This window comes from Aquarana catesbeiana, linkage group LG06 (assembly GCF_042186555.1).
Source record: "Aquarana catesbeiana isolate 2022-GZ linkage group LG06, ASM4218655v1, whole genome shotgun sequence".
In the NCBI taxonomy this organism is placed as follows: Eukaryota; Metazoa; Chordata; class Amphibia; order Anura; family Ranidae; genus Aquarana; species Aquarana catesbeiana.
In genome coordinates, this window is record NC_133329.1 from 390,735,531 (window position 1) to 390,753,933 (window position 18,403).

The window sequence follows — 18,403 nt, forward strand, 5'->3', positions numbered from 1 at the left end:
CCATTATTATTGTTTTTGTTGAGTCACGGACTGATTTTGGGTTTATTGTATTTTTATTTTTTTTTTTTTTTATTCATTTATATTTTTTTTTTTTTCTTCATTCATCACGGTTCAGTTTTTTAGTCACAGATTTGTCACATTATTATCCCTACAGTTATTTGAGATATTCACTTGTCACCGATTGGGTCATGCAATATTGATCTTTTCATACGGACATAGTCAATGATTTCTGTGTCCTATTTAACCAACAGCATTTATTTTTAAAGCGTGTATTTACATTGCTCAGCACTCTTATGAAACTCATCTACCTAATGATCACTATTCACCTTCATATCTTTATGAAGTTTTTTACCTCTAATTTTTAGCGCGACTTTTTTGATATATATATGATTTATGGTTTACTACTTTTTAGTCGCTGCTTATATATATTAGTGTAAGCGCAATTTTTGTTTTTACCACCAGCACATCAAGTGTGATCAATTGTTTATGATTTGCACCATAGCTTGTAGACTCTCTAACTTCCACAAAGACCAAATAATATCCACTAATTTGGGTTATTTTTACCAAAGATATGTAGCAGTATAAATTGTGGCCAAAATTTATGAAGAAAGATTAATAATTTGCTAAATTTTATCACAGAAACTAAGAAAAATTTGTTTTTTTTTCAAAATTTTCGGTCTTTTTTCATTTATAGCGCAAAAAATAAAAAACCCAGAGGTGATCAAATACCACCAAAAGAAAGCTCTATTTGTATGAAAAAAAGGACAAAAAATTAATTTGGGTACAGTATTACATGACTGAGTAATTGTCATTCAAAGTGTGAGAGCGCTGAAAGCTGAAAATTGGTCTGGTCACGAGGGGGGTTTAAGTGCCCAGTTGTCAAGTGGTTAATACTTGGTTGCAAATCCTTTGCAGTCAATTACAGCCTGAAGTTTGGAACACATAGACATCACCAGATGCTGGGTTTCATCCCTGGTGATGCTCTGCCAGGCCTCTACTGCAACTGTCTTCAGTTCCTGCTTGTTCTTGGGGCATTTTCCCTTCAGTTTTGTCTTCAGCAAGTGAAATGCATGCTCAATCGGATTCAGATCAGGTGATTGACTTGGCCATTGCATAACATTCCACTTCTTTCCCTTAAAAAACTCTTTGGTTGCTTTCGCAGTATGCTTCGGGTCATTGTCCATCTCCACTGTGAAGCCCGTCCAATGAGTTCTGAAGCATTTTGCTGAATATGAGCAGATAATATTGCCCGAAACACTTCAGTTTTGTCAGCAGTCACTTCATCAATAAATACAAGAGAACCAGTTCCATTGGCAGCCACACATGCCCACGCCATGACACTACCACCACCATGCTTCACTGATGAGGTGGTATGCTTTGGAACATGCTTTGGAACATGAGCAGTTCCTTTCCTTCTCCATACTCTTCTCTTCCCATCACTCTGGTGATATTGGTCTCATCTGTCCATAGGATGTTGTTCCAGACCTGTGAAGGCTTTTTTAGATGTTGTTTGGCAAACTCTAATCTGGCCTTCCTGTTTTTGAGGCTCGCCAATGGTTTACATCTTGTGGTGAACCCTCTGTATTCACTCTGGTGAAGTCTTCTCTTGATTGTTGACTTTGACACACATACACCTACCTTCTGGAGAGTGTTCTTGATCTGGTCAACTGTTGTGAAGGGAAAGAATTCTTCTGTCATCCACCACAGTTGTTTTCTGTGGTCTTCCGGGTCTTTTGGTGTTGCTGAGCTCACCAGTGCGTTCTTTCTTTTTAAGGATGTTCCAAACAGTTGATTTGGCTACACCTGTTTTTGCTATCTCTCTGATGGGTTTGTTTTGTTTTTTTCAGCCTAATGATGGCTTGCTTCACTGATAGTGACAGCTCTTTGGATCTCATATTGAGAGTTGACAGCAACAGATTCCAAATGCAAATAGCACACTTGAAATGAACTCTGGACCGTTTATCTGCTCCTTGTAAATGGGATAATGAGGGAATAACACACACCTGGCCATGGAACAGCTGAGCAGTCAACTGTCCCATTACTTTTGGTCCCTTAAAAAGTGGGAGGCACATATACAAACTGATGTAATTCCTACACAGTTCATCTGATTTGGATGTAAATACCCTCAAATTAAAGCTGAAGGTCTGCAGTTAAAGCACATCTTGTTCGTTTCAATTCAAATCCATTGTGGTGGTGTATAGAGCCAAAAAGATTAGAATTGTGTTGATGTCACAATATTTATGGACCTGACTGTACACTACAAGACTGCAGTGCTTAACATGTTACTAAACCCAGGAGCCTGCATTCACTATATCTGCTCTCTCACAGTACACAGAACATGGAAATGCAATTATTTTATTAAATATTAACTGCTAAATACCTTTTCTCATCAGCAGTATATAGCAGTCTTGTGACTTCTATCAGTGTCTGGTAAAGCTTGTAGGAGGAGTTTTCATTCTCCTCTGACTGTCCTATGAGGCTGCAGGACCCCTGACCCTCTGTCTGGACAGTGCCGATTGGCCCTGTGCTGATCACATGCACCCTCCCAACAAAAATAAAAAAAATCTCTAGCAATGCACATCAAACTGAGCATGTGCAGAGTGCCTCCTAGGGCTCTGTTCTATCAGCAGATGGACTGGGGACAGTGGAAGAAGGGGAGGATCATAGAAGGCAGGATCAAACAGCCTTTTTACACAATGCAGAGGATTAACCCCTTAGGTCCCACAGTGAGTATAACAAGCATGCTTTACTGCATATACAGACTGATTTTACTGTTGTGGGTTTATTAACACTTTAAATTTTGCTTTGCACTAGAGTGTCAGCTATTCTCAACCATTGTTCCGTAGAGCCCTAAGGTTTCTTTGAAGTGTAATTTACCTTTTCAGAAAAATGTGAACTAACTCCATACACCCTCCCCCACTCTGGTCCTCGTTGTACTTACTTCCATTGGTGTGTAGTGGTTCAGGGATTTGAAACCCCTGCTCTTCTTTCTCTTCTTTTTGCAGTGCTTCCAGGAAGGATCAGAGCAATTTTGATTCGTCAGCCCCAGCCCAGTGCATCACTCTGATCTACCCTAGAAATGCTGCAGAAAGAAGTGGGAGAAGAGCGGGGATTGTATATTTATTATATTGTTTAAAAGGAGAATTGGGAGCCCATTTGGCTACTGAAAGAGTGCAGACCCGAGAATGTTACTTTCCTGACTGTCATGCTAATCCTCTTGTTTCAATACCTTGATTTAAGGTATTTAGACTTAGAACAAATCTGCTGTCAAGGACACCTAATTTTCCCTATACACATAATAGGCACCTATGTTTTAAACTTTCATATACCATCTTGCAATTAAAATCTGAAAATGTAAATATGATTAGTTGCTGTGAACCATGCAAATGGTATTTTGTTTCTATTGAGTTGTGTTCACATAAGAAACATAAACATAGTGCTGAATTTTGTACCTTTCCTGAATTCTAATAAAGCACAAAATCACAATAGCACTAAAAATACATAAAGCAATATTTATTTCATAAAAATAGATGTTATTTCAGTATTATTGTGCAGTCATTTAATACTCTTCTCCCTCCTCTCCTTCACCCTCTCCTTCAACGCTGTCAGTGGCAACCTCTTCATAATCCTTCTCCAGGGCGGCCATGTCCTCCCGAGCCTCAGAGAACTCTCCTTCTTCCATACCTTCACCCACGTACCAGTGCACAAAGGCACGCTTGGCATACATCAGATCAAACTTGTGGTCCAGACGAGCCCAGGCCTCAGCAATGGCTGTGGTGTTGCTCAACATGCACACGGCTCGCTGCACCTTAGCCAGATCTCCACCAGGAACCACAGTTGGTGGCTGGTAGTTGATTCCAACCTTGAATCCAGTTGGGCACCAGTCCACAAATTGGATAGTGCGTTTGGTCTTGATGGTGGCAATAGCAGCATTGACATCTTTGGGCACCACATCACCACGGTACAGCAGGCAGCAAGCCATGTATTTACCGTGTCTGGGGTCACATTTCACCATCTGGTTGGCTGGCTCAAAGCAAGCGTTGGTGATCTCAGACACAGAGAGCTGCTCATGGTAAGCTTTCTCTGCAGAGATTACGGGAGCATAGGTGGCCAGCGGGAAGTGGATACGGGGGTAGGGCACCAGGTTGGTCTGGAACTCTGTCAAGTCCACATTCAGAGCTCCATCAAACCTAAGGGAGGCGGTGATGGAAGACACAATCTGGCCAATCAGACGGTTCAAGTTGGTGTAGGTTGGGCGTTCGATGTCCAGGTTTCTGCGACAGATGTCATAAATGGCTTCGTTGTCCACCATGAAAGCACAGTCTGAGTGCTCCAGGGTAGTGTGGGTGGTGAGGATGGCGTTGTAGGGCTCAACCACAGCTGTGGAGATCTGAGGAGCTGGGTAGATGGCGAATTCAAGCTTGGACTTCTTTCCATAGTCAACAGACAGACGTTCCATCAAGAGGGAGGTGAAACCAGAGCCAGTGCCACCACCAAAACTGTGGAAGATGAGGAATCCCTGGAGACCGGTGCACTGGTCAGCCTGAGAAAAAGCAAAAAACACAGGGTTCGATAACTTTTCTCTAAAGATAATGCTTATACTATTTATACTCTTGATTATCATGCTGTGTTCACCTGGCTAATATATAGTTTCTGTCATTAATAATAAGAGAAGAACGCAAGGCCATTTCAACACACAAGAAGGGCCAGGCAATCATCATATCAACGGGTCTACATTCATACAGACAAGAGTACAAAGAGGAGCAGAGGTGCAAGCCTAGCTCTCTGCCTCCTCTGTACACAGTCATATGTTACAAGAGAACAGCACAAACCTTGTAGAAATATACACTGTATCAAATTCTAATGCTTTTAAAATTTTAGAGGAAAATGTATCAGGTGACTAATTATGGTTCAGGACTTTTTAGAGATGTCCATACACTATGGATGAAATAATTGAACTTGTGTTGTGTTTTTCTCTCCTAGAACAGTGGTCTCCAAACTGCATCCCGTTGGTCGGATGCGGTCCTTATTCAGCCCTTGGGGCACTATCCCTCCCACTGATATGAGACACTATTCTGCCAACTGACAGTAGCAATTGGGCACCATTTCTCCCATTGACACCAACAATGGGGCACCATTTCTCCCACTGACACCAACTATGGGGTGCTATTATTCCCAATGATACCAACGATAGGACACTGTTCCTCCACCTAATACCAAATGTGATCTTTACTCCCACTGATACCAGGAAAATTTCCGTTGGCCACAGTCCGGCCCCCTAAAGTCTGAAGGACAAAAAAATGGCCATTTGTTTAGAAAATTTGGAGACCCCTGTCCTAAAACAGTGGTCTCCAAATTGGGGCCCTTTGCTTGCCTTTATCCAGCCCCTGGGGCACCTTTCCTCCCACTGATACAATTGGGTGATTGGAGGGGAGCGCCTGATGTCCAAGAAACAGTCTCACTTGAGAGGGGGCATCCTGTAGTACAGAAGGTTTTTTTTTTACCTTAATGCATAACCACTTTAAACCTTCCAATGGGGACACCTGTTCCAGTGACAACCATCTAAGAGGTGAATTCTCCTTGATTGATTTTCTGTCACTTCTGGATCTAATAAACTGATGGCAGTTTTAACCCTTCCTTACTTCATCCAAAGCTAAAAAAAAAAAATTGGGGCTATACACATTAAGCTACATTGAACCCTCAACCTAAACCTGGAATGTAGCCCTTAGCACTTATTAATTGCATCTTAACTGATTCAAGATAATAAACTATTTAATTTGTTTGAACGAATATTAAATTCCTTTTACAACTATGGCTGTTGGTTGTCATGGAAATAACCCAATCAGAGTAATCCTCTGTTAGCTCTTGTGCTACATGAGGGAGACCGCACTGTTAACTCCTGTGCAAATAGGAGGCAGAGAGCTATGCTCACTACCCCCCCTCCTCCCCCCACTTATCATCCTGCCAACTGATGACATCATCGGTTGCTAAGGGCTTGCCGGTGTTCTGACGAGAAGTGTCCTCCTATCAGATAGTGTCCGCCCTGTACTGCGCAGGCGCAGTGCCTGTGCAGTACGGAGAAGAAGGAGATGCCGAAAGTGTCCGAAGTTGATCAGCTGACCATCAGCTGTACATGGCGCTTGGGCACTTATTAGTGATGGCTTTGCAAGAGGGCCCCTCACGGGCTCGCTTCGCTCGCCACGCTTCGGGCACGGCCTCGCTGCACTCGGCATCTATTTATTCTTACTCTATGTCCACTTGGATAGTAGGGAATGAACCTGGACACAGGGTAAGAATAAAAGTGCAGGCGCCGTGTGCAGTTGACAATCAGCTGTTGAATTTCGGAGACTTTCGGCTCTCGTTTGTCCTCTGTACTGCGCCTGTGCAGTACAGGGCGGACACTTTTGGATAGGGGACAGTATTCGACAAGACACCGGCAAGGGTACAGGGAGGAGCGGGGGGGGGGGGTAGGTGCGGGCATAGCTCTCTGCCTCCTCTGTACACAGGAATTAACTGTGCGCTCTCCCTCCTGTTAACGGTTAACAGAGGATCTCAGGAAGGCTCTCTCCCCTCTTGCTGCTGTCACTACTGCTAGTAAAAGGGGGGATTTGAGGGGTAATTGTGCTATTTGGGGGATTTTGGAGCAGGTGGGGGGGGGAGGGTGCTAGGAGGGGGGATTTGTGGTGGTTTGTGCTGGGGGGGGGATTTGGGTGTGTGTGTGTGTGTGTGGTGGGGGTTGTGCTAGGAGGGGGATTTAGGTGGGAAAGGTGGTGCTAGGAGGGAGGATTTTGTAGGGTGGTGCTAGGAGGGAGGATTTGGTGGGGTTGTGCTAGGAGGGGAACAAACGCAAAGAAGCGTGTGCGCTCAGATGCACCTCCTGGTGTGAACGAGCCCTCAGGCTGGTGTGCCCCGGGATTGTTTGCGATTCTAAAGGGTGCCTTGGCTAAAAAAAAAAGGTTGAAAAACACTGGTATAATCCACATAGATCTAGGTCAGAAACCACTCACCAGTTTGCGGACCCTGTCCAGCACCAGGTCGATGATCTCTTTGCCGATGGTGTAGTGACCTCGGGCATAGTTGTTGGCAGCGTCTTCCTTGCCGGTGATGAGTTGCTCAGGGTGGAAAAGTTGTCGGTAGGTTCCTGTCCTCACCTCATCTATAGAAATGTGACAGCAATGGGTCAGAAAGTTGCTACAGGTGACAACACTTGGTGGACATCTCACACACTTAATCACACAACATAACAGGCGACCTACTCACCAATCACAGTGGGCTCCAGGTCCACAAAGACAGCACGGGGGACGTGTTTTCCAGCCCCGGTTTCACTGAAGAAAGTGTTGAAGGAATCGTCTCCTCCTCCGATGGTTTTGTCACTGGGCATCTGTCCGTCCGGCTGGATGCCATGTTCCAGGCAGTACAGCTCCCAGCAGGCATTGCCAATCTGTACACCGGCTTGGCCAACGTGGACTGAGATGCATTCCCTCTGTGTGGGGTAAATGGTATATGCAGTTAGGATTAGGACAGAGCAGTGCAGGCACACACAGGGTCAGGATGTATAGATTGGTAGAGGGCAGGGCAGTGACATATAGGAATATAAAGATCAACAGAGCACAGTAACACATAGGCAGATGTATAGATTGGCAAAGTACAGTCACTCACAGGGATGTACAGACAGGCAGAGTGTATAGTCACACAGATATTTATAGACTGGTGGAGCACAGTACCATACAGGAATACATAGATTGGCAAATTGCAGTCACATGCAGCATGTATAAGGCATCAGCCATAACCCCGGTATTTCTTTTTTTCTCATGAAAGTAGTCAGAGTGGCTAATTACTTGCTGGATCACTTTCAGAAGCAGCGGGAGGGGTCATCCCCCTCTACTGCCGCTCGCCGGTGTTTCCGATGGTTCACTTGGCTGGCCATAGAGGTAGAGACTCTGATAGCCTCTATGATCTTGGAGGACTGGAGCGACTTTATGACATCACTTCCTGACAAGAGCGGAAGTAAACATTTATTTTTTTGGATCTTTTCCTTTTAAAGGTAGAGGAGAGATTTGAGGTCTTTTTGACCCCAGATCTCTCCATAAAGGGGTGCTTGCACCACATGTGAGGCATTGCCACGAATGTTAGAGCAAGGGTAATAATTCTAGCACTAGACCTCCTCTGTAGTTCTAAACTGATAACCTGTAAAAATTTTAAAGCGTCGCCTATGGTAATTTTTAAGTATCGTAAGTTTGTCGCCATTCCGCAAGCGTACACAATTTTAAAGCGTGACATGTTAGGTATCTATTTACTCAGCATAACATCATCTTTTAAATGTTACCAAAATAATGGGTTATATATTGTGTTTTTTTTGCATTAAAATACATTAAAAGACATTTTTTGCCTTTGAAAAACCGCTGCACAAATACCATGGGACATAAAAAAATTGCAACAATCTACATTTTATTCTCTAGGGTCTCTGCTAAAATACATATAATGTTTGGGGGTTCTAAGTAATTTTCTAGCAAAAAATACTGATTTAAAAAGTTCCAGAAAAGGCCTGGCTGGCAAGTGGCTATAGACTGGTAGAGTGCAATCATGCATAGGGATGTGAAGACAGAGTGTGGTCACACTCAGGAATGTATATATGCACACAGAGGTGTATAGACTGGCAGAGTGCAGTCACAGGGGGGGGGGGGGGGTGGGATATAAAGAATTGTAAATTGCAGTCATACTCAGGGATGTATAGGATGGCAGAGAGTCACACATAGAAGGATGTATAGGATAAGATAGCACAGTGAGGTCACACATAGAAGGATGTATATAGTAGGATGGGAGAGTGCAGTCACACATAGGGGATGTATAGGATGGCAGAGTGCAGTCACACACAGAGGAATGTATAGGATACGATTGAAGAGTGCAGTCACATAGGGGGATGTAAAGGATGGCAGAGTGCAGTCACACATTATAGGATAAGATAGCAGAGTGCGGTCACACCTAGAGGAATGTATAAGATGGCAGAGTGCAGTCGGTCGCTCACCATGATGCTGAATAAAGTTGATCTCTCCGGGTTCCGATGGGTTAGGTGTTCGGTGTGGAGTGGTCACTGTCCCCTCTCTCTTCTCTCCTTCATATATATAGGAGTTAGTGACATCAGCGTCCTTAGTAACAGGAGGGAGGTGGAGGGAGGTGGAGGGAGCCTGGGGCAGGTGACACCATTGTGTGTTGTGGAGAGAACACAATCCTGCCTGGGAGGGGCTGCACTCAGCACAACACAACTGTTACCAGGTACAGAGAGTGACCCCCCCAGAGAGGGGACACAGATCATTACATGGAGGGAGATAGAGAGGGAAAGGAAGGAGGGAAGAGGGCAGATATGGAGGGAAGATTACTGGGAATGTTGGAGGGAAGATTACTGGGAACGTTGAAGAGAATGTTACATATGTGATGATAAACAGGAAAGAAAAAAACAAAATATTTACTGTTACACTTTATTTGTAACTACCGGTATTTATTTATAGGTATTAAAGTGGGGTTCCACCCAAAAAAACAAAAATACATAAAAAATCCTAAAAAAAACAAAAAAACAAAAAAAATTTGGATATTTTTTTTCACTTACCTCTAAATGCCTGTTGCTAGGTGGTCCCTCATAGTCTGCCCCTTCCTTTGCCTGGGCTGGTGACATCACTTCCCCCTCGGCACAGGAAGGGCTCAGCTCTGCTCCCTCCCTCCTGTCAATCATCTGGGACCCATTACAGGTCCCAGGTGACTGAGCGGCCAATCATGGCGAGTGGCGACACTCGCGCATGCGCAGTGGGTGCCAGGCTGTGAAGCCACAGCCCGGCGCCCACAGTTGCAGTGCCGGCGCCGCTGAACGGAGGGGGAGACGAGCGGGGCTTCAATCCCCCGCTTCGCTGGACTCCAGGACAGGTAAGTGTCCAATTAAAAGTCAGCAGCTGCAGTATTTGTAGCTGCTGACTTTTAATTTTTTTTTTTTTTAATGGCCCCCCTGGGTGGAACTCCTCTTTAAAAACACACTGAGATCACTTCTGTCACTCTGAGCTGTGGAGGTATTCTGGATTTTAAACAGTTCATTAATGCTGGGCACACATTTTTTGTTTTTATTATTATTTTACTTTAACTGAAAATTGCGCGGTCGTGAGACGCTGTACCCAAATAAAATTGATGTTCTTTTTACCCCCACAAATAGAGATTTCTTTTGATGGTATTTGATCACCTCTGCGGTTTTTATTTTTTGCGCTATTATCAAAACTAAAAAAAGACTGTCAATTAAAAGATAGATAGATAGATAGATAGATAGATAGATAGATAGATAGATAGATAGATAGATAGATAGATAGATAGATAGATAGATAGATAGATAGATAGATAGATAGATAGAGATATATTACTTTCTGCTATAAAACATCCAATTAAAAAATTAAAAGTCTTCATTTATTTAGGCCAATATGTATTCTGCTACACATTTTTGATAAAAAAAACTCCCAATAAGCGTATCATGATTGGTTTGTGCAAAAGTTATAGTGTCTACAAACTTTGGCATAGATTTATGGAATTTTTTTTTTCACTAGTAATGGCGGCAATCAGCGACTTAAGGCATGACTGCAACATTGCTGCGGACAAATCAGACACTAACTGACACTTTGTGGGAACCGACAATACAGTAATACAGTGATCAGTGCTAAAAATATGCACTATCACTGTACTAATGACACTGGCTGGGAAGAAGTTAAACATCAGGGGTGTTCAAAGAGTTAAATGTGTTCCTAGGGAGTGCTTGCTAACTTTGTGGGAGGTGCTTGATAGTACAAGCACCTCCCACAAAGTTAGCAAGCACTCCCTAGGAACACATTTAACTCTTTGAACACCCCTGATGTTTAACTTCTTCCCAGCCAGTGTCATTAGTACAGTGATAGTGCATATTTTTAGCACTGATCACTGTATTACTGTATTGTCGGTTCCCACAAAGTGTCAGTTAGTGTCTGATTTGTCCGCAGCAATGTTGCAGTCATGCCTTAAGTCGCTCATTTCAAATCCATTGTGGTTGTGTATAGAGCCAAAAAGATTAGAATTGTGTTGATGTCCCAATAGTTATGGACCTGACTGTGTGTGATATATATATAATCTTAAATTGCGTTTTATAGTTGGCCCCCCTACTTTTGTCCCTGTCCCCCAATGTGCCCCCCCTAAATATGAAAGCGGAAGATGCCACTGCTATTGATCCTGTGTTTCTGCTAAGCAGGAACATGGATCTCTGCCTTCCCATAGTAGGGAAGGCAGAGATCCATGTTCCTGCTTAGCAGAAACACAGGATCAATAGCAGTGGCATCTTCCGCTTTCATATTTAGGGGGGGCACATTGGGGGACAGGGACAAAAGTAGGGGGGCCAACTATAAAACGCAATTTAAGATTATATATATATCACACACAGTCAGGTCCATAACTATTGGGACATCAACACAATTCTAATCTTTTTGGCTCTATACACAACCACAATGGATTTGAAATGAAATGAACAAGATGTGCTTTAACTGCAGACTTTCAGCTTTAATTTGAGGGTATTTACATCCAAATATAGGTGAACGGTGTAGGAATTACAACAGTTTGTATATGTGCCTCCCACTTTTTAAGGGACCAAAAGTAATGGGACAGATTAACAGTCATCCATGAAACTTTCACTTTTTAATACTTGGTTGCAAATCCTTTGCAGTCAATTACAGCCTGAAGTCTGGAACACATAGACATCACCAGACGCTGGGTTTCATCCCTGGTGATGCTCTGCCAGGCCTCTACTGCAACTGTCTTCAGTTCCTGCTTGTTCTTGGGGCATTTTCCCTTCAGTTTTGTCTTCAGCAAGTGAAATGCATGCTCAATCGGATTCAGGTCAGGTGATTGACTTGGCCATTGCATAACATTCCACCTCTTTCCCTTAAAAAACTCTTTGGTTGCTTTCGCAGTATGCTTCAGGTCATTGTCCATCTGCACTGTGAAGCGCCGTCCAATGAGTTCTGAAGCATTTTGCTGAATATGAGCAGATAATATTGCCCGAAACACTTCAGAATTCATCCTGCTGCTTTTGTCAGCAGTCACATCATCAATAAATACAAGAGAACCAGTTCCATTGGCAGCCACACATGCCCACGCCATGACACTACCACCACCATGCTTCACTGATGAGGTGGTATGCTTTGGATCATGAGCAGTTCCTTTCCTTCTCCATACTCTTCTCTTCCCATCACTCTGGTACAAGCTGATCTTGGTCTCATCTGTCCATAGGATGTTGTTCCAGAACTGTGAAGGCTTTTTTAGATGTTGTTTGGCAAACTCTAATCTGGCCTTCCTGTTTTTGAGGCTCACCAATGGTTTACATCTTGTGGTGAACCCTCTGTATTCACTCTGGCGAAGTCTTCTCTTGATTGTTGACTTTGACACACATACACCTACCTCCTGGAGAGTGTTCTTGATCTGGCCAACTGTTGTGAAGGGTGTTTTCTTCACCAGGGAAAGAATTCTTCAGTCATCCACCACAGTTGTTTTCCGTGGTCTTCCGGGTCTTTTGGTGTTGCTGAGCTCACCAGTGCGTTCTTTCTTTTTAAGGATGTTCCAAACAGTTTATGTGGCCACACCTAATGTTTTTGCTATCTCTCTGACAAGTTTGTTTTGTTTTTTCAGCCTAATGATGGCTTGCTTCACTGATAGTAACAGCTGTTTGGATCTCATATTGGGAGTTGACAGCAACAGATTCCAAATGCAAATAGCACACTTGAAATAAACTCTAGACCTTTTATCTGCTCCTTGTAAATGGGATAATGAGGGAATAACACACACCTGGCCATGGAACAGCTGAGCAGCCAATTGTCCCATTACTTTTGGTCCCTTAAAAAGTGGGAGGCACATATATAAACTGTTGTAATTCCTACACCGTTCACCTGATTTGGATGTAAATACCCTCAAATTAAAGCTGAAGGTCTGCAGTTAAAGCACATCTTGTTCGTTTCATTTCAAATCCATTATGGTGGTGTATAGAGCCAAAAAGATTAGAATTGTGTTGATGTCCCAATATTTATGGACCTGACTGTATATCACTTTATATATCATGACAATGGGTATAAAATGCATACAAATATACAATATTAAGCCCTGTACTCCTGCAACAATGCCCCAATACATGCAATAAAAAACAAAGGAGAAAGTTACTATCCCAAATCCCTCTGCCTATTTAACTAAATGGATTTTTTTTAGTATCGCTCCAGTGGCCATTAAAGTGTAAGCTCACCTGCCCTTCTCGTCCTGTCCGTCTTCCTCTGCGACTTTGTGTCCACCATGCAGCCTTGTGCCCAGTGCCCACCAATGCAGCCTTGTGTCCACCAATGCAGCCTTGTGCCCACCAATGCAGCCTTGTGCCCACCAATGCAGTCTTGTGCCTAGTGTCCGCCAATGCAGCCTTGTGCCCAGTGCCCACCAATGCAGCCTTCTGCTCACCAATGCAGCCTTGTTTCCACCATGCAGCCTTGTGCCCACCAATGCAGCCTTGTGCCCAGTGCCCACCAATTCAGCCTTGTGCCCACCCTGCAGCCTTGTGCTCACCAATGCAGCTTTGTGTCCACCATGCAGCCTTGTGCTCAGTGCCCACCATGTAGCCTTGTGCCCACCAATGTAGTCTTGTGTCCAACATGCAGCCTTGTGCCCACCAATGCAGTCTTGTGTCCACCATGCAGCCTACCTGTGCAGGGAGGAGAGGAACAGGAAAGCCGCCCAGGTGTTCAGAGCGCAGCATGGGGAACACAGCGATAACAGCTTTAATTTCAATTGCGTGTTCCCGCCGCGCAACGTCATATACAGCCCCGCCCTCTGGCCGGGGAACTTTGATTGACAGATCACCCGTCACTGGGACGGACCAGGAGGAGGGGCTGTATCTGACAGCGAGCAGCGGGGAACACGGCAATTGAAATGAAAGCTGTTATAGCTGTATTCCGCATGCTGCACTCTGAACACCTGGGCGTCTCTCTCTCTCTCTCTTTCTACCGCTCCATGATCACTGGGAGAAAGACTCCCACTCCACACAGGCTGCCGGCTCGCCCCCCGCTCCCAGGCAGCCCTTCTTCGCCGGCCCTCAAAATCCACTCGCAAAATGCGAGCAGGCGAGTGGATTTTTTGAGGGCTGCTCTATAGTCTGGCGGCCGTGGCTGGTGAGAGATTGCAGATTGCAGAGTGTCAGCGTGGATGGAGAGGGAGGAAGTGAAGGGAGGGGGGGGATCTCCTGCAGGAGTGACAGGATGCTCTCCTTCTCAGGAGCGCCTGTTTTATTCTGACGGCGGCCTGAGCAAGATGAGGGCCTCGGGGCACCCATTGCAACAAAAGGCATTTTAATTGGGGGGGCACATGAGGGGCACAGCATTATGTTGGGGGGGTCAGGGCCCCCTCTGGCCCCACGTTAGTGATGCCACTGATCACCACCTCCCCTTCTCACAGAACAGCGATCTGTCTTGTTTACATAGGCAGACCGCCATTCTGTCTCTCCCGGGAATGATCGGCGGGTCCTGGCAGACATTGCGTCCAATCACAGCAGGATCGGGTCGCCGGCAGAGTGCGTGCGTGCCCCAGCCCCAGAAGTGAAGGATCACGTACAGGTATGTGATCCTGCGCAGAGGAGCTGCTTTGCCATCATATATATACTGTATATGGTATACAGTATACGGTCGGCAATCAGTTAAAGCGTTTGCTAACCTAAAAAAAAAAATATTGATCCCCTTCCCTTAAAGCATGTTATACAGCACAGTGCTTGTGCTGTGTCATTTGGCTCCTTCTATCACCTAAAGAAATCTGGCTGATCCTGCCTGGTTCAGCCCCCCCCCCCCCGGAAACTGACTATGGTGAATCATGGCTGCTGAGTCCTAACACTGTGGTTTACGTGCCTCCGTCATCTGCAGCTCTCATGTCCTCCTCTGTGCTCTCTCAGTCTCTCCCCCCTCCCTCCCTGCCTGTCTGCTCCTGTGTCAGTTACCGCCCCCCTCCCCTCCTACTGCTGAAGTTTCATTTAATGTTTTATCCCATCCTGTCTGTTGAATAATCCTATGTGCCCCTGTGTCTGTGTTTTATTAAAATAAGCTGTTCTTTACCATATCTCAGAGCGTCAATCGCCACTCACATGACTGGCCGCCTCTCTCCTCCTCTCCTCCCCGCCTCCTCCTCCCCTCCCGACTGAAATCAGCGGGAATCCTCTGCCCCATCCACTGCAGCTGTCAGACGGGGGAAACGAGAGAGCATGGGTCACATGAGCGGTGATCGGTGCAAAAGAAAAACACAGACACAGGGGCACATAGGATTATTCAACAAACAGGATGGGATAAAGTAGATAAAGTGGCTTAACAACTACTTTAAATATATATATATATATATATATATATATATATATATATATATATATATATATATATATATATATAATTTTTTGTAAATATGTTTTTTTTATCTATAATCTATAAATGGAAAGTGCTGTGTAAATTGACGGTGCTATATAAGTACCTGTAATGAATAATTAAAAAATAAAATAAATTTCTTGCCCCAGCAAAAAAATGACATACCCCCAACTGCCTTCAACCCTCTGATGATGCATCACAGCACATGTCCTGTAGATTGCCCCCCAGACTCTTGGGATACATGACATGACTATCCCAGGAGGCAAAGCGCCAACGCATCATCAAGGGGGCCAGCAAGGAGCATCATGGAGCAAAGCATAATCAGGGGGCCAGCTGTCTCTTCCTGGTTCTTGTAGCCTGCCACCTGGTGATGCACCACAGCACAATCTTCATCGGGTGGTCAGTTAAAATAACTAGAAAGAAATATCCAGGTTCCAATGATGTAAAAGAGGAAGATGGTGGTGGTGCGGGACCAGGCGCACAGATTCAAGTCTTAACTAGATTTTCTATTCATTATTCTTGGACTGGATATGATTGAGTAAAGCAGAGGTAGGCCATCCAGGACACGTTAACTGTCCATAGTCCTGGCTTATCCCTGTAGTGTTAAAGCGGAATGTAACTGTATCTGAGCACCACAAACTGAAAACTCTATTTCATTCATATTCAATATTCAAAGCAATCTCACCCATCCATTCATGTCTCCATGCTTTATTTTGTTGAGAAATCACTTTGCAAAACACCTCTCTAGCATTTCTAGCCACGGCCATCTTGAGTAAGGGCAGATGATTCATGCAGCATTTACTTCCCAGAATTCATCTGCCCTTGCAGGCAGGAGAGTGTCTTTAGCTGAGAAAGCCCCTCCTTCCCCCCTTCAGATGAAAGAAAAAAAATTGTCCACGAAGACTCCAGGGATGTATAATATCATTTTTACCTTGGCCAGAAACCAGAAAACAACTGAAGAAATGTAAAAAAAAAACAAAAAAAAAAGTTTAAAACAAGTAAATATAATATACAGTACCTTCCTATCTACTAATGCTAGCAGCATAAGAATTAATAACTTAGTTGTAATTTCAAATGGATGGACTTAGCCTTGAAATATCTGGGTACCTTCAATTCCTGCGGAACTTTCGCATACTTTTGACCTTAATTTTCCCTCACTTCTTCATAGAGTAGGTCTTCAGTTGGAAAAGTGGCACACGGAATTGCATTCTTGGTTTGGGAGGTGTAATATTATCAAAATTAGTATTTTACCGAAGTTTTTGTATTTATTTCGTGCCCTGCCTATTGTTATACCTATGAACTTCTTTAAAAAGGCCAATGTACTCTTTAATGGGTTTATTTGGGAGTATAAACATCCAAGGATTAGGAGGTCTTTGTTGATTCCTCCCAATTGTATTGGTGGTCTGGCTGTCCCCCCGGTCTATATAAATACTACCAAGCGGCCCATTTGGGTCGCTTGATAGATTGGTGTCGACATGGAGAACTAAAAGTTTGGCTGAATTTTGACTTTAACCATATTAAGTGATGACAACTATCGACCGGAATGTAACCATTCCGGTCAGTAGGTTTAAAGAAGGTTTTGGTCACCAATTGCTGATTAACCACTGAGATTTCCAAATCTAGGAAATGTATATTGGAAGGGCTGGCTTCATATGACAACTTAATACCAATATTGTTACTATTCAAACTCATCATAAAGTCGTCAAGAGAGTCCTGGATGCCCTTCCATGACGTTTGCGCCACGTGCTTAGTATTTTCGATATTGACTGGCTGTTAAAAACGAGGCTTGGATTTCATGGTGCACCCCTGCACCTGCGCACACCTAGTCTCTCTTCCCTATTGGCTGTTCCTTATGAGGTTTGGAACGCACGCTGATGCTTCCAGGATGTGAATTTCCATGTTGGACATACAGGATGGCGGTTTATTCAATGTAGTAATTACAGTTCTAATATATAAGCACAGTGGTGGCTGGCATTTGTACACTCCAGTTGAAGTCCTTGTGGACGAAACGCGTAGGGTTATTACGCTTGTCAAGCTACTTTTAACGCGCCATTTGATCTGTTCAATTGAACCACTTTTTATAGTACCCATCTGTCTGGATGTTGGACTTTTTACCTAAATAAACCCCATCAATTTTGATTTACACTATGTGGAGGCCTTTTTTCTCTTTTATACCCTAATCATCGTTGTTTGGAGAAACGTGTGTCAGAAACCATGAATCAGACCGAGACAGAAGTACAATTAATCACACTTGTTTAATAATAATAAAAAGGTAAACAGAGTAAGCGTAGTCAATATATAGCCAGAGTTCAGTAACCAGATCGGGTAGTCAGCCAATGCCAATGTCAGGGATCCAGAGATCAACGTAGTAGTACAGCAAGCAGGATCAGGAGCCAGAAGGGATGTCAGCCAAGCAAGTCTTCAACAGGAACACAGGAGAAAGTCTCTGAGATGTGACCAAAGGCGAAGGCAGAGATGAAGTGAGCTGGACGACTTTAAGTAGGCAGGACTGATGAGCAGATCATCAACAGCTGAGTCACTGTGGAGAGAAAGGAGCTGGCAATTAGCCGACAGCTGAGCGGCCAGCTCAGAGAAGGAAGGGCTGAGCCCAGCCCTGACAGCGTGGCTGGTGAGGCATACCCTTGATTCCTATCGGTCATCAGAGAAGGAGTTGGAGTGCCTCGTCCTTGGAATTTGGTTCATGCCTGCTGCATCCTTGTCTATGCCTGTTTGATTCACCGCTGCTGGCGTGTGGATCCAATACTCAGGGTAAGAGTACTAAATCCCCCCATTCCCAGAAGGTGGAGGCACAATCCCGGGTGTTGTCATAACAGCTGATCGTTTTGATTACTTCTAAGATCATTAGACATCTGCATGAAGCACAACCATTGCCTATAAGACCACTGTCTTAACTTTTTTGTGGTGGATTGCTATTGTTTGTTTTCACCTTTACTATTTTTCATTCATTCACATCACTG

General features: G+C 44.2%; 1 protein-coding gene across 1 annotated transcript; it reads right to left on the minus strand.

Annotated features, from left to right (window-relative positions):
* Positions 1-3,498: 3,498 nt before the first annotated feature.
* On the minus strand, positions 3,499-9,175 carry LOC141147174 (tubulin alpha-1D chain-like). Its single transcript, XM_073634331.1, has 4 exons — positions 9,026-9,175; positions 7,261-7,483; positions 7,008-7,156; positions 3,499-4,543 (listed from the first exon to the last, which is right to left on the minus strand). Exons 1-4 carry the CDS (start codon positions 9,026-9,028, stop codon positions 3,560-3,562), a joined length of 1,359 nt encoding a protein of 452 aa, XP_073490432.1. The 5' UTR covers positions 9,029-9,175; the 3' UTR covers positions 3,499-3,559.
* Between the last annotated feature and the right edge of the window lie 9,228 nt (positions 9,176-18,403).